At 38.5% G+C, this 15,122-nt stretch overlaps 1 protein-coding gene across 16 annotated transcripts in view; it reads right to left on the reverse strand.

Annotated features, from left to right (window-relative positions):
• Positions 1-15,122, reverse strand: part of nrxn3b (neurexin 3b) — a 383,656-nt gene that overhangs the window by 47,482 nt on the left and 321,052 nt on the right. For all 16 annotated transcript variants that reach the window (XR_003672980.1, XM_028440201.1, XM_028440215.1 and 13 more), the window contains one exon: positions 8,103-8,274. Coding sequence is in view for 15 of the 16 variants with exons in the window: in XM_028440201.1 (XP_028296002.1) it covers positions 8,103-8,274 (172 nt within the window). In the remaining variant the exon portion in view is untranslated. The remainder of the gene's footprint in view (positions 1-8,102; positions 8,275-15,122) is intronic.

Raw genomic sequence — 15,122 nt, forward strand, 5'->3', positions numbered from 1 at the left:
GAAACATACCAATATATGAATGGAGCTCATTACTCCGTATATGCCACGGGGGCACCAGGGGTCCCATTTTTTTTTCTTGATGGAACCTAGTCATTTGATTGAATTCTTGCGAACGTGGTACGTGCGATTCGGTGCGGAGACGTTCCGCGGGCCCGGCTGTACTTTATCCAAACTTGTTTGATTTGCAATTTAGGGGAAATTTTCCATAAGCATGAAATATATCTATGTTGCAAAAGTTGAGTTACAAGCATTTGTTCAGCCTTGATTTTCAGAGCTTTGGCGATTACTACCAAACTTTAACGTTGGGAGGAGATATTTGTTTCATCCAAACAGCCAGCATTCTTTAACTGTTGATGATGAGAAGCCATAGAACACATATACAAGAAATACTTTGGACACATGCTGACATTATTTGTAGACCGACTGAGTTGTAGACAGAAGAAGCTCGCCTCTCTTCAAACGTATTAACGTATTAAAGGTGTCATCGATTAAAAAGAAGGAAAAAAAACCAACAATCAAACCAAAACAATACTTCAGATTTACGACCCTAAATTTTATCTGTCTAAGTTTGACTGCATCAAAACTGGGTTGAAAAACCACAACCGTAGCTGTTGTATGTCACATTGTCTGTTTATCTGTCAAGATTGAATAGTAAAAATATTAAATGATTAAATCTTGCTTTCCACCCCTCTATGACACATTGCAGATATTTATAAAAATAAAAAGGCTGAACACACCACTTCTTAGATTGGGTATTCCAACCCTAACAGGCCTATAATCTGCATTTTTCTTGGAGAAAATGTAGAAAATAGTGACAATACAAACAATGTTGTCCTTACTGAGTCAATAACAACGGGCGGCCCAAAGATCAACAAAGCACAGCCTGTAAGGCTTAAATGCTTCATAGACAGCAGCCTTTAATTTGTTGCTGTGTTCATTAAAATTGCAAAATAACATGTTAAACGTTTAACGTCGACTGCACTTGCTTTTATATTCCTTCGTGCATGAACACAAACACAAACAGTGAAAGGCAGTAAGATGACGTTAACCTGTGATAATGTTTGAAATCACAGTCATTCTGGGGCAGAAGTAAACACAGAATGACTGTGTGGAATCCTCAGGCCATGGTTGACCCAAAATCTGCTCAGTGTTTGCTCATAATAAGCCAATATCTGCTATTGGGTATTTTATCTTCTTTCTGAAGAAGAATCTTTATTTGAAATAAATCATTATTTCAGATTTATTATTGCAGGGTTCTGTAGCGAGTCAGTAAACTGATTTAATTATCCTCGAATAATATCACTGTCTGTGAAAACAAGGAGTTGTTTTTCTCATTAATTGTGGTTTCAGATAGCATTACATGATTGATCTTTCTTTTTTTTTTTTTGCCAAGTATCCAAATAAATTGATCGACGTACTGTAAATACTTACTAAACTAAACCAACAATAAAACAAACAGGCTGCATGAAAATTGACCGCCAGTTCTTTATAGCAGAGGTTCTCAACCTTGGGGTTAGGAGCCCATTTGGGGTCGCCAGATGCATTAAAAAAACTAATATTTTTTTTAACATTTTGAGGCCATTTTTGCTTATTACTACACCAAACGTGCCATATTTTAACCTTTTTTTTTTAATCACTTTTTCTTGCTTATTTAATGCATTTTTGTTACATTACCGCCATAGTTGCCACTTCATCAAATTTCAATGCCTTTTCTGCAGATTTTTTCCCCTTTCAATATATTTCGGGCACTTATAAACCCTTTTTCACACCTAATGTATATGATGACCCATTTAACCCATTTATACCATATTTCGTGCTTCTTTTTTGCCAATTTAACCACATTTATGATTTGTCATGTTTAAACTAATTGTTCCTACTTTTTTCAGCCAGTTTTAAGCCACTTTGAACCCTTTTAACCACTTTTTTGTCAGTTTTTTGCCATTCTAATTTACAACTTTTAACCAATTTCTGTGGTTTTTAAAAACTCATTTCACCACGTTTTTCTCCATCTTTGTTCACTTTCAACCAATTTATTTCTGATTAAAACAAGGATTTACATCTCTAAGATGTGTCCACCAAGGGCGGACTTGCTTACGGGGACACCAAGGATCTCCCCGATTGACCGGTGGGCCGGACCATGAGAAAGAGAAAAAGAAAGGGGGAATAAGCATATCTGTAAAGTATCCCATTTTGGCCAGAAAACTCCCGTACTTTACCAGTCTTTCCCACCAATTTACCATAAATATCCCGTATTTTAATGTAAAAATAATTAAGAAACAAAGTAAGTAACCATGAAAAATCAGCCAATCAGAAGTGCCACAAATAAATACTCCTTTCAAAAAGTGTTAAAAGATGTAAAGTCTGCAAAAAAACTGTCTAATAGTCATTATTGAAACTTAAACCTAAAGACAAGCAATGTGAAATTAATAATAATAAACAATAATAATGGCTTAGATTTATAAAGCGCTTTTTTCAAGGAGACTCGAAGCACGTACAGAAACCATTATTCATTCACACCAGTCACTCACATCAGTCAGGTGTCAAAGGTGCAAAGTCTGATCTGTATAACACCTTGAAATATGTTATTAATTACAAGTATGTTAAAGTCAAAGCCACATTTATTTGTCTTCTTGTAGGATAAATTACTTTGGAGAAAAGCTGCCTCATACAATCCATGTTGTCATGTGACATTTAGCACTAAATCAGACAATGCCTGCTTTATCAAAGTGCACCCAGATCACATGATCACATGATGCACTACCTTTTAAATTGTTTTGTTTTTTTCGTTTCTCCATTAGTCTCCGAAATGCTCTCCAAACAACTTCCTCACCAATAAATTAACAGTCAATATTCAACGTGTTGACTTGTATATGAACTGTAAGTATATTAAATTGAATATATGAAGCACATTTGTTTATTTATGTTTTACTTTAGGCTGTATTATAATTTAGGAATTAGAGCTGGGCAATAAATTAAGATTCAAGATGTATTAAGTTTTCTATATAAAGCTACAATATTGCATATATCAATATATATCGTATTTTGTATAAAAATGCTTGTTTTAGGTGTCACAGCTTTTACTTCTCAGAACAGCATGTAAAGCTCAGTTAGATGGATTAATGAGTACGTCCTAACCCAGACCTTCCTCATAACAAGCCACATTGCAGAACTCACTCACACGTGCTGTCCCTTACAGGTAAAAAAGCCAAAAGTTGCACATATTGCATAGCTGTTTGTTAATAAATTAGCCTGTGTGGCATTTTGCATCAGCAAATTTAACTCAGAATTGTCTTTCTGGTCAGACTTGATTTGAAATAAAAGTTGGTTGGCTCCACCCACACTGCAAGTGAAGTGGGCCGGTCTCCCAATGACTCCCAGGTCACTTTCCCCCCTCCCCCAGTCCGCCCCTGGTCTCCACATGACTGTTCTTCAATGTTCATGTCTGTGTTTCACCACCTTCAGGTACAGTGGGGGTCCCCGGTCTCTGGCATCTTTATTTTGGGGGTCGTGGGCTGAAAAGTTTGAGAATGGCTGCTTTACAGGCTCAACACGAGATCATGCACACTTATTCCTTCTGTAGAAGTGAACGTACATCTTTTTGAACTACAGGATGAAAACCGCTGTTGAAGGAGAAACCTAATGTATGCTTAGTGAGAACTTCAAACAGAAAGACCAGCGTAGGAACACATGACTCTTCAGCCGTGAGGCTACACATCGCTACCCTTTCCCCGGAGCATCGCTGCTTCAAATGCATTCACTACAAAAGCATATGACAGTGTAAACACTACCTGCATCTACGCTCTACTCTCCCTTGATGAATTGGTAATAAAAAACTTTCTAAACTTGATGAGATGTCCAATTTAGACGCCCCGGGCTAACCATCTTTGACTGGCAAGCAAACAACCTGCATCTTTTGTCCTTACCTATTCCCAAGAAGAGAGAGAGAGAGAGAGAGAGAGAGAGAGAGAGAGAGAGAGAGAGAGAGAGAGAGAGTGTGAGAGAGAGAGAGAGAAAGAGAAAGAGAAAGAGAGAGAGAGAGAGAGAGAGAGAGAGAGAGAGAGAGAGAGAGAGAGAGAGAGAGAGAGAGAATGCTCGGATCCAGTAACTGTTTATCGAACGGCACAAGAAACCTCGTGGAAGCATCAGGGGTGTGAGAAAGCAGTCAATGAGTCTGCATCCCAACATGTAATTACTCACAAGATGACAATGCCTTTAAAAGGTAGGGAGGTCTTAAAAAAAAAAAAAAAAAAAAGAAAAATCAATCATTGCCGGATTACTATCACTGAATGTCCTGCCAATTACCTGTGCAGAAAGAAAGAAGTAATCACCATGCATTAGACCTCTCAACCCCAACTCCATTTCCAGGCAATGACAGGTGGACTGAAGGAGGAATACAACTCAGGGAGATCACTTGAAAGAAACTCTGAGCGAGAAAGCTGCTTTTGTGCTTTTGCAAACAAAACAAACAAAAAGCCATTCAGCCTTGAAATCTGAATCGTCGCTGTAAGGTCGAGGCTCTACAGCACAATAACACCTGAGATAACTAAAAACACAGTACATAGTATATTATCTATTGTTTTGCTAAATAACCGCAGCATCCTGCTTCCTGCAGGCTGCACAACTTCAACGATCTCAGTTTATCTCCAGCTACTTTGGGGAAGTATATAAACGTAGATATAACATCAAGGTGGGGTTTTCAAGCTGTAGCATCTGCTGAATTAAAACAATGACCAGGATGTGCATTAATGCAAAGAAACAAGACTAAAATGTCTTCAGCTGTGCTGTCATAACTGGGAAGAGTGTTGACAACAAAGCTACAAAAGACAATGAGAAGTCACTAAATGTTGAGACTTAAATCACAGATTGGTGAATCATTTCCTGCTACAACTGGTCACTGACATTATTGTGCCCTAATTTGCACTTCTACGTCACTCCCAGCAGGATCTTCACTTTAAATAAATTCTATGTAAGTAAGGGTAATGTTATGCAATAATTTGAAGAAAATTAAAATATTTTCTTTTTCCACAGTTTAACATTATACATGACATCCATCATGTGATATAAGCACAGGGAAAACTGTGAGCCCCTGAAAATATTGTTACGTTTCATTTACTCAATGATTCATGTTTTCTCTGTCATTTTTACTTTCTCCTGCGGGCCAAATTGGATTCTCTGGTTTGACGCATGTACACTACACCATCCAATAAAACAAAGTGGTCCTGCAAAGCTGCAAAAGAAAGAGCTAACAGGCTAACTATGGAAGAACAAGTTCGGATTAACAACGGCTGGTCCCGCGGAATGTCTCCGCGCCAAATAGCACGTACCACGTACCCGAGAATTCAGCCAAATGACTCGGTTCCACCGAATAAAAAAAGGTCTCCGAGAGGCTCTTGACATCCGCTCATGGAATATCCATGTAAAATCACAGCCCTATTCAATGAGCATTAACGGAGGAGTAGTCATTTGAATAAGTCCCCCCCCACATATGGAGTAACATATATTGGTATGTGTCAATGATTCGATATCACCAAGTGTGGCAATATTTGACTCAGAAATAAATGAGAAAAGTACTTTAATGGAAATTGGCGAAAAAAGGAGCCCCTAATCGAATTGTGCGAGGCATAATCTTAATCAAGTTGAATTACCTTTGAAACAATATATCACACGACTATGTTCCCGTAAATTTGGAAATTACTGGAAATGGCGGGTGGGCCCCCGGGCCCCATTTTAAAAAAAGGGCTCCAAGCATCTCATCATCATATTCATTCCAAACTGCATTCCAATCTAACGAGAACTAAAAAATGGGGCCTTCGGGGGCCCCCTGGTGCCCCCGTGAGGCATACGGGGTAATGGGCCCCATTTATATATTGGTATGTGCCAATGATTAGGTACCACCAAGCATCATAACATTTGACAGGCAAATAAATGAGAAATCGACTTCCGTGTTTTTTTCTTCTTTTGGGGCCCAAATCAAAAATCGGGCTCAGAGCGTTGATGCGTACACATCCATAGATTATACCTACCACATTTCAGCCCAATCCGTTCACGATTAACAGAGGAGTAGCAATTTTAACTTGTGTAAACAACAACAACAACAACAACAACTAAGTGAGTGGCGTGAGTCCGGTAGCTCGGCCTAAAAAAACATGTAATAGAATGAATATTTGAGCATTATTTCTAGCAGTATGTTAGTGGTCATTTTAACAATCAAACCTGTTTGCCATATAACATGCTCTATTTACAGTATATTTTTTTACAGTATATTTTTATATCCGTTTCAGCCTCCCTATGAGGTTTCCTTTGCTAATCTGTGTTCTTAATTGTTGTTAAAACACACAAACACGTAATTTCTTGACATTTAATTGGTGAATGTATTCACATGGCTCAGAACATGAGAGATATAAATATAAAGACAGTTGTATTACAATACAGTTGCATTCTTCTAATTAACCCATTTCCCTCAGTGAGTGCCGTGCATGTGCAGGTGTGAACGTCTGCAGTGGGGTGTCACTTTGCAAAGTTTCTTGGTATTTTTCAAAACATTACTGCAGCTGCTTTGCAGTTATGAAACACGTCTAACTATATCTGGTCAAAAAAAAAAAAGCAAAATACAGCCGACGGCAAAAGAAAGCCAAAGACAGAAGGCATTAGCGTCACCTGCGCTGGCATTGAACCAAAGCAAAGCTTCACGCCAGGTCACACCGGGAGAGGATGCTGTCCTGTCCTCGGTGACGCCATGCAACTGGAATGCTGAGTGCTGTAGGGCAGCTGAGACATCGGACTGGGATGTGAAAGGGATCGCCTCCTATTTGTTTGCTTTTAAGCATTGCAGCGTTTTTCTTGTTCATTTTTTTTATTTCAAATATTTCAGCTAACAACGCTTGTGGCTTTCTCTGATACAGTTTTGCTTCACACTGCAGCTGCTTCTGGTTAAGAAAGACATGTTCATGATCAACACTGTCATGATGGCACACTTTCACAACTGACACTCAATGCCTCCCACTATGTTTCGGGAACCTTTTTTGCTTGGGTGCATTTTTATGTTGTCTCTTTGTTTTTCGAATGAAAGTGAAGCAGAGTTAATGGGAAACTACACGATGAAGGTGGCGTCTCCTAAGCTATCAAAGCTGAAGACTCAATTTAATGGATACTTAAGTCGTAGAGGCTTTTTTCTTCTCCTTCCCTGCCTTCCTCCGACTCTTTCTTTCACTCTCACACCTAGCGAGCTAAGCAGCACATGTTCCAAATGGGGGAAGTGCGTGGGCCTCCAAATGAAGCAGGGTTCTGTTTGATGAGCCTATTTGTATTCTGCTGTTGCACAGCCTCTGCTGACCTGGGAAGAAGAAATAAATGCAGGCGCTACGTTTCTCCTGCCAACAGGCAACTTTTGGTTTCAGCCTCTTTTTCTGCCCGTACCGAGCACAGACTCCTTAAAATGAACACGTCTGGGAGGACAAATGATAGGAGCATGAAGTTACGCCTGCTTTTCTTTTTAATGGTTGTTCAAGAAAACTTAGCATGTGTGTGCTATTGTGGCTAAAAAAATGCACTTTCATTGTTGTGATATTTCTAACTCCTGGGAAATCAGAGAGTATATAAAATATAGTCTTTAGATTAATGGTTGAGTGTTTAGAGGAGTGGGTCCCAAACTGGGGGGTCGTGATGTTATGATGGGGGGCAGAAACGGCTTTGCTGAACATTGCAAAAACAAATTTTTTTTTTTTTTTAATTTATTTTATTTTGCACTTAAATAACTTTATTATCACTGTCCTAAAGTATGTGTTTGCACATTTTATGTTATTTTTATGAGTTTTGAAGAATAGTGGCAATTTGTACTTTTTTCAAACAAGGTTACTTTTTTTTTTTTTTTACCCATTTGGTTCAATTTTGTTACGATTTGGGCGAAGTTTAAAATGTTTAATTAATCGAAACGTTTGGGAACCACTGGTTTAGAAAGCGTATTTTTTTTTGTTGATCCCCTTTTCTTCTCCTTGTTCTTGGGGTTGATTTTTTAGTAGAAAAAAGCAAGGTGTCCAGTGGTTGGAACATAAGAGACTATCTGTAATTGGTTTTATTTGTAATAATAAAGACGTGGACTTTACCTGAGGGGAAGTGCTCATTGATCGGCCAGTTGTCCACCTGCAAGGTTGCATTACCCCCATTCCTGGTGAATCGGACCAAATGGTATTTACCATCGTTTATTGCTGTGGTCAACTCCTTAACGCTGATGTCCACGGTTCCAATGTTGAAAGTCACGCCTACTTTGCCTTGTTCCTGCAGAAAACACAACATAACACACAAAATGACTGGCGGCACTCGAATTTCGGCACTGAATAAATCTACATTTTCTAAAGTAGCACAACATTAAACTGGTAAATGCCATCAAATCAAGTGGGCGCCACTTCCAAATAAGTATGAGACACATTAAATGGGCCACGACTGTCAAGGCTAAATGAATTTGAATGTTTAAACTGGCACTGCAGTGAGATTCCACCTACATGTATTGTTATGCAGTTAAGAAATAATTATACAATAAACTAACTGTAAAAAGTTCAATAACGCTTCTTGGCTGAATGCCCTCAACTGGAGCTAATAGTGAAACTACTCAGAGAACCTAAGGACGCTTGTGTGCTACGCTTCATTATCCCACTGTAATGTGATGAAAATAGGCTGCCAGCAGAGAATGTAATGATGAGTAATGCTCCTCACAGCCTGTCACTACAAAACTGGTCGGATCTAAGCCTCCTTTTCTACTTTGGTTCTCACTCAACACCATACGCTCTGTCTAGCTGCATATGCTAAACCACATGCACAATGTTGACTAATTGTGATGCTTTCCCATGACCCCCAACAATTGGATGTGCCGTTTGTGTAATTTTGCGGCAACTGCTTATTTGTTCATTGGCTTGTAGGCGTTAATAGTGAAAAGCTGTATGCAGAGTTTGAGTGAGTGAGCACAGAACAGAACTGGGCTGTCACATTTGTTTTAATGCCCCACAGGGAATTTCTCTGTATAATTACCTTGTTTCAAAGCCTGATGCAGTGGGAATGCAGTTTTTCCTAACACAACCAATAGGTTGTCATGACATGAGTCTGGCGTGTGAAACAGTTGTATTGCGGACCTTGCTCATATTAAAGCTGATATCCAATATGATTCTTTTGAAATGTGAAAAAATACCGACAGTAATTCCCGGACTATAAGCCGCTACTTTTTTCTCACGCTTTGAACCATGTGGCTTAAACAATGACGTGGCTAAATTGTGGATTTTTCCCAGTTTTATAAGGTTCATGCCGCCATAAAATTGAGCTCCGTCACATTAGACCAGGTGGAACAATGTAAGGAGGACGGACAGAGCGGAGATCAGAACAGTCTGGATACTACAGCAAGCCTCAACAATTCAACAATTTGTAAATGTCACAACAAATCAACCATATATGCTACAGATTTGCAACTTTCGCCAAAATGTAGCCTCTTTTGTACATTTAAACCTATTGTAAATTAAGTCCATCACTCTTTTCTCAAAAATCTCCTTCCACATTTTTGCTCACTGGACACCGTCCTTGCTATCGCACATCTTGTACACAATCAATCAATACAGATTTTTGATATATTAAAAAACTGAGCCAACAGTGCATCAAATGTTTTGACTGTAAACAAGTACATACAGTACATTCTCAATATTCATAAAAAAAACCAAATTTTTGATTCATGGTAGATGTTTGGAAAATATCAGAATTTTATCTGAAAAACTCAATTTCTTATTTTTTTTTTTTTACAGCATTTTGAATTTTGCAATAAGCAAACAGAAGTCAATGCAAAAATCAATGTTTCACTTATGGAGCCAATAAATTACCAGCATTTCAATGGTGTCTGGATGCAATATGTGCATTTTGGGATTTTTTCTTAATAACTGTTCAAACTCTGCCTTTACAATCTAACTTATTATTCTATTTTTATGCACATGCACAGCTTTAAAAGTATGCAGAAAGATTTAAGCCCGTGCTCTAATCATCTTGCCATCTTAACTGCTAAGGCAGTCTTAAAACGTCCACTGCACCCAAAGCCTGAGTGTGTATTTATAGTTAAAACACCTTTTGTCTATTCATAAAAAGAAATGCATAATAGCATCACGGTGTGATTGAGACCATAATACCAGGACCAACAGAATAGCTTTGTGCTGTAACAATTTCCTGCTCAGCTAATAATGGAAAAAGAATGTCACCCAAGACATGAAAAAGCCATCTCCTAAAAGCTGAGGCCGGGGCTGAAAATCTGACTGCACACTTAACATCTCTGTCAGAGCGTAAATGGCCTGTTAATTCAAGTAGAATGGGAAATCGTACATGTCGGCACGCACATTACTTATAAGCCAGGATATACACATGCTCTCCACACGTAAAAAGATGAGCATTGGTATGTAGTTATTCAACATGACAAAGCAAACTCAGTGTATGTTTTGCTGTAATGGAAATAAACTACTATCCCAGCCCCTCCCACTAATTCCAGATGCTTTAGGTTGATTCATAAGGCTACAACATCACTGACGGTCAGAGAAAAAGCAAACACATGCGTATCAACCAGGGTCGGGGTCAATTATAATTGTAATTGTGTAATTGATAATTAATTACAATCATGGCATACTTATAGATGTAATTGTGGTTAAAAAATGTTGCTGTTGTAATCATAATTTAATTGTAATTGAGTTCAGATCATTTACTTTGTAATTGTAATTGCCGTGAAAATGTAAATAAAAAAAATATGAAAAAATATTACAATTTATTGCAAAACTGGGGAACCAAATTACTGTTCTATTTACAGTTCTACACATACTGTATGTAGTTAATTATTAAAATATGTTTCTTATCAAGCTTTCCCACATTTTACCACAAAAAATGGTAACACTTTAGTTTAGGGAACACCTATTGACCATTAATAAGTTGCTTATTAGCATGCAAGAAATTAGTAACATTGAATCTTAATTAGTCATTATTAAGTAATTATTAATGCCTTATTCTGCATGGCCTTATTATACAACCAGTAAGCTATTAACTAAGAGTTTTCACTCAATAACCTCAGAATTATTACTTATTAATAGTAAGTAAGGAAGTTATTGTATATGAATTAGGTTCTCAACATGTTATGGTTAGGATTAGGGTTAACATTAATCCTAATCCTAATTTTAACCCTGTTTGGACTGCGAGACTGCCGTTAAGTGTATAATAATGCATTAATAAGAATAAGGCACTAATAAGTACTTAATAAGGCATTAATAACTACTTTATGATGACTGATTAAGAGCTAATATGTTATTAATGCTAATAAGCAACTAATTCATGGCTAATAGGTGTTCCCTAAACTAATACATCGAGGGATATACTGACACAAATAAGGTTCAGATGCCATAACCAAATATTTTAAATCCTTTATTTTCACTGATCAGGAAGCCTAACAAGGTAACCAATAGATATATAAAATAAAATATATATATATATATATATATATATATATATATATATATATATATATATAAATAAATGAGATTATAGATATTTGTTTTTAGTTTATTTCAAAGCTGATTTAGGAACCGTTCTAGCCAACACAAGAGGAAGGTTAACTTGTAACTGTGATTAATTGTAGTTGAATTTTAGTAATTGAGAACGTAATTGTAATTGACTTTCTGACAATACAAAATAATTGTGAATTAATCGTCATTGGAAAAAATGCTGGTCACTACAATTGTAACTGAATTGTAATCGAACATGGGTAATTGAAAATGTAATTATAACTGCAAAATGCAATCAATCCCAACCCTGGTATCAACGCAGTTATATTCAATGTGACCTTCAGGGGTTTGGAATCCTGCACTTTCCTCTCCTGCTGCATCAAAGCCACAACACCGACGCCCTAGTAATACCTGCAAACAAAGACAGATCGCCACCCCCCCCGGCACTGGTGCAAACAAATAACAAAATACAACAATTGTACACCTTTGTAACTGTTACTGGAGCGCCTCGGGCAGAGTGTGAGGAAAAGAGCAGAGCGTATAAGCTCCTCTACCGTTCTCCATTTTCTCTCCCATTCCTTCTTCTTCCCCTAATGTCCAGTAACCACCCCCAGCCTCTCGCCCACCTGCACGTATGCCCACCCTCACACTGCAGCATCGTTTGACTGACAGATCCAATTACAGCTCTTATTAGCCTGTCGTTCTCTAGGCGTAAAGCCACTGTCTCTTAAGCAAAGAGGTAAAAAAATAAATAAAAGGAGGCTATTGTTATTTTTTATGAAGGAAAATGATGGCTTCTGTTTGAGCGTAAACAAACGATGCACGGAAAATCATTTCCAAACCCAACACTTGAATGCGGAACTGCCATGAAGGTTACACTTAAAATTGTAAGGCGCAACCTTGGATCAAAGACTCATAAAACTGCAGGGCAGAATTATAAATCAGCGGTGAATGCAACGAGTACAACTCACAAAAAAGCAAGGAGTAGAAATGTAGAAGTAGAGCTAGTGAAGCAGCGATTTGATCAAATAGAACAACAATAGAACATGAAAATGTCATTTGTGTGCCATTTACGAGTACAGTGTGCGTGTGAGGGCATGTTGTGTTTGCTCCCCGCGTAACTAAGACTGATAAATGTAATTCCAATGAGGAATGCATCTCTTCCTCCTCCTCCATCTTCTCCCTTTCCGCCGCGAGCTCAAGTCACGCACGAGGAGGCTCCGCCGGTCCCACGTGTCTCGGCGCAAACTGACATCAGTAATCAGGGCCACTGCAATCCAATTCAAGGGCCGATCAATGCCTCCAACATAGAGAGCCCCGGGCATCAGCAGAGAGAGAGCGAGAATCACTCAAAGCAGTGGTGGGCGATGCAGCAGACAGACATCGCAGTCCTTACAGACAGCTGCTCCAAAGGAGGACCACCGCTCTGAAAAGAACGCTGTCCCTAACTCGCTGAATGGTCTTTCTGTTAAACTGCAGGTCGGGGATGGATAAATACATGTGACAGGCTTTCTATGGAGGTTGGATGGTAGAATATGCCAGCTTAGCTCTGCAAGGGAATGGAAAAGCTGACAATGGAGACAGGGAGAGAAAATTAATAAATAAATGCATTTATACACCAGATATCCTGCGGAATTAGATGTGCAGTGAAAGCACTTTCAGGTCAGAGAATGGTATTAAAGTAGGAGTATTTCTCTCTAAAGATGGTTTTGCATTTCAATCAAACCTTGATTGAAATCTGTAACCGGCACAGAGTAGTCGTAGTGAGATGACTCCAGCGGATCCATATTAAGGCTAATTTGGGAAGAAGGAGGATCTGATATCACTAATGTAAACACGTCCCTGGGTGGAAGTTTGGTTTCATATCCTCCTTTCATCTGACGTGAGCGTTCAAGCTAGCTTTTGCGGTCAGAGGCCATCAGAATTGGATGGTGGGAGTAGAATCGATAGAAAGATGACGCTTGGACAACAAGATATATGCTGAATTGATGCACCTGGCCTTCACTGTGCCAAAGTCATTTTTCCGTTGTAATTGACAGATTATACTCATCGAGGGGCTGTGATTTGTAGCTGTCTGTTCGCGTGAACATCACACTCCGTTGCCAGAAATTTACTAAAAGGGAAGATTTTAAGGATCTCTTTGTGTGTGTTGGCCCGCATGTAAAAACAAAAAAACAACCAAAAAGCACACTGACATGTCAAGAAGCCTAAGGCGTAGAGGGGCCCTGGTATACCTACAGTGCAGAGGAGGGAATGTTGAAATGACAAAATACAATGTCTGTTTTTAACAAAGACAACATGTGTGAACATTTCAAATGAAGGAACTTGTTCAGAAACCTTAACATTGGGGGTTGGGGTTGGTGATTCAAAGCCCGCTCTCGCCAAGTCATTGTCGTTTTGTCCTTGGGCAAGGCACTTTACCCACATTGCCTTGTATGAATGAATATGAACTGTGCATGAAGGTTGGTGGTGGTCAAAAATACTGTCGGTGCAAAATGGTAGCCACGCCTCTGTCAGTATGCCCCAGGACAGCTGCGGCTACATTGTAGCTTACCACCACCGGAATGACTACTGTGAGTGACTGGTGTGAAGGAATAATGGTTTCTGTACATGCTTTGAGTCTGCTCAAAAAAAGCAGTACATAAATCCAAGCCATTATTATTAATATCATTACAACGCCCAAAATTGGACGCATTTTTTTTTTGTAATGCTGCATAGAATTACAGAACAGGAACTATTCGTATCACGACTCGCATCAGTCAAAGATCTCCTAACAAAGCCGTGCACTTATGATGCAGCGAGGAGAGACCAGACTGAGCAGAGGGCTCTTGTCCATCAATACACAGGATTGGCCCCTAGAGCCAGCTCGTTTGTAAATATAACAGTACTACACCATGCACTGCACTAACACACTCTTTTTTTTTTTTTTTTTTGTTACCAGGATTATTGCAGCGTACAGTGTCTTACGATGCAGGGGGTGAGAAGGATCGACTCAGACTGACACCTCCATCGCCGTAATGAGAACCTCTGCTTTAACCCTTAAATTAATCCACTTGACAAGTTGGGAAATTAAGACATGAAAACCAAGAAAAGCACACACACACACACATATTCACCTAAATGGGCAATATAGAAAATGCTCTTATTGATATTTTTTTTGGTTTGAATCATGAAATGAAACCTGCCCAGTAAAGGCCCAGTATTTCTTTCTTGCCAGTGGGTTGGGGTCAATTCTAATTGTAATCGCATAATTGATTATTCATTACAATTATGGTGTAATTATAACTGTAAATTTTAAAATCTGTTGCTGTAGTAATCGTAATTAAATTAAAATTGAGCTTAGATATTTGACTTTATACTGTAATTGTCATGAAAATTCTATTGAAATTGTCAATTAAAATGTAACGCAAAACTGGGGAACCATGTTACAGTTCTACGTACAGTTGTACACATATGTAGTTAACAATTATTAAAATGTTTCATATCAAGCTTTCCCAGTTCCACATACTATCAATCTAGGGGTATACTGATAAAAAAGAAAGCTCAGATGCCCACACCAAAATAATAATATCAATATTTTCATTGAATAGGAAGCCTAATAAGGTAACCAATAGATAG

This window comes from Gouania willdenowi, chromosome 24, assembly GCF_900634775.1.
Source record: "Gouania willdenowi chromosome 24, fGouWil2.1, whole genome shotgun sequence".
NCBI lineage: Eukaryota > Metazoa > Chordata > Actinopteri > Blenniiformes > Gobiesocidae > Gouania > Gouania willdenowi.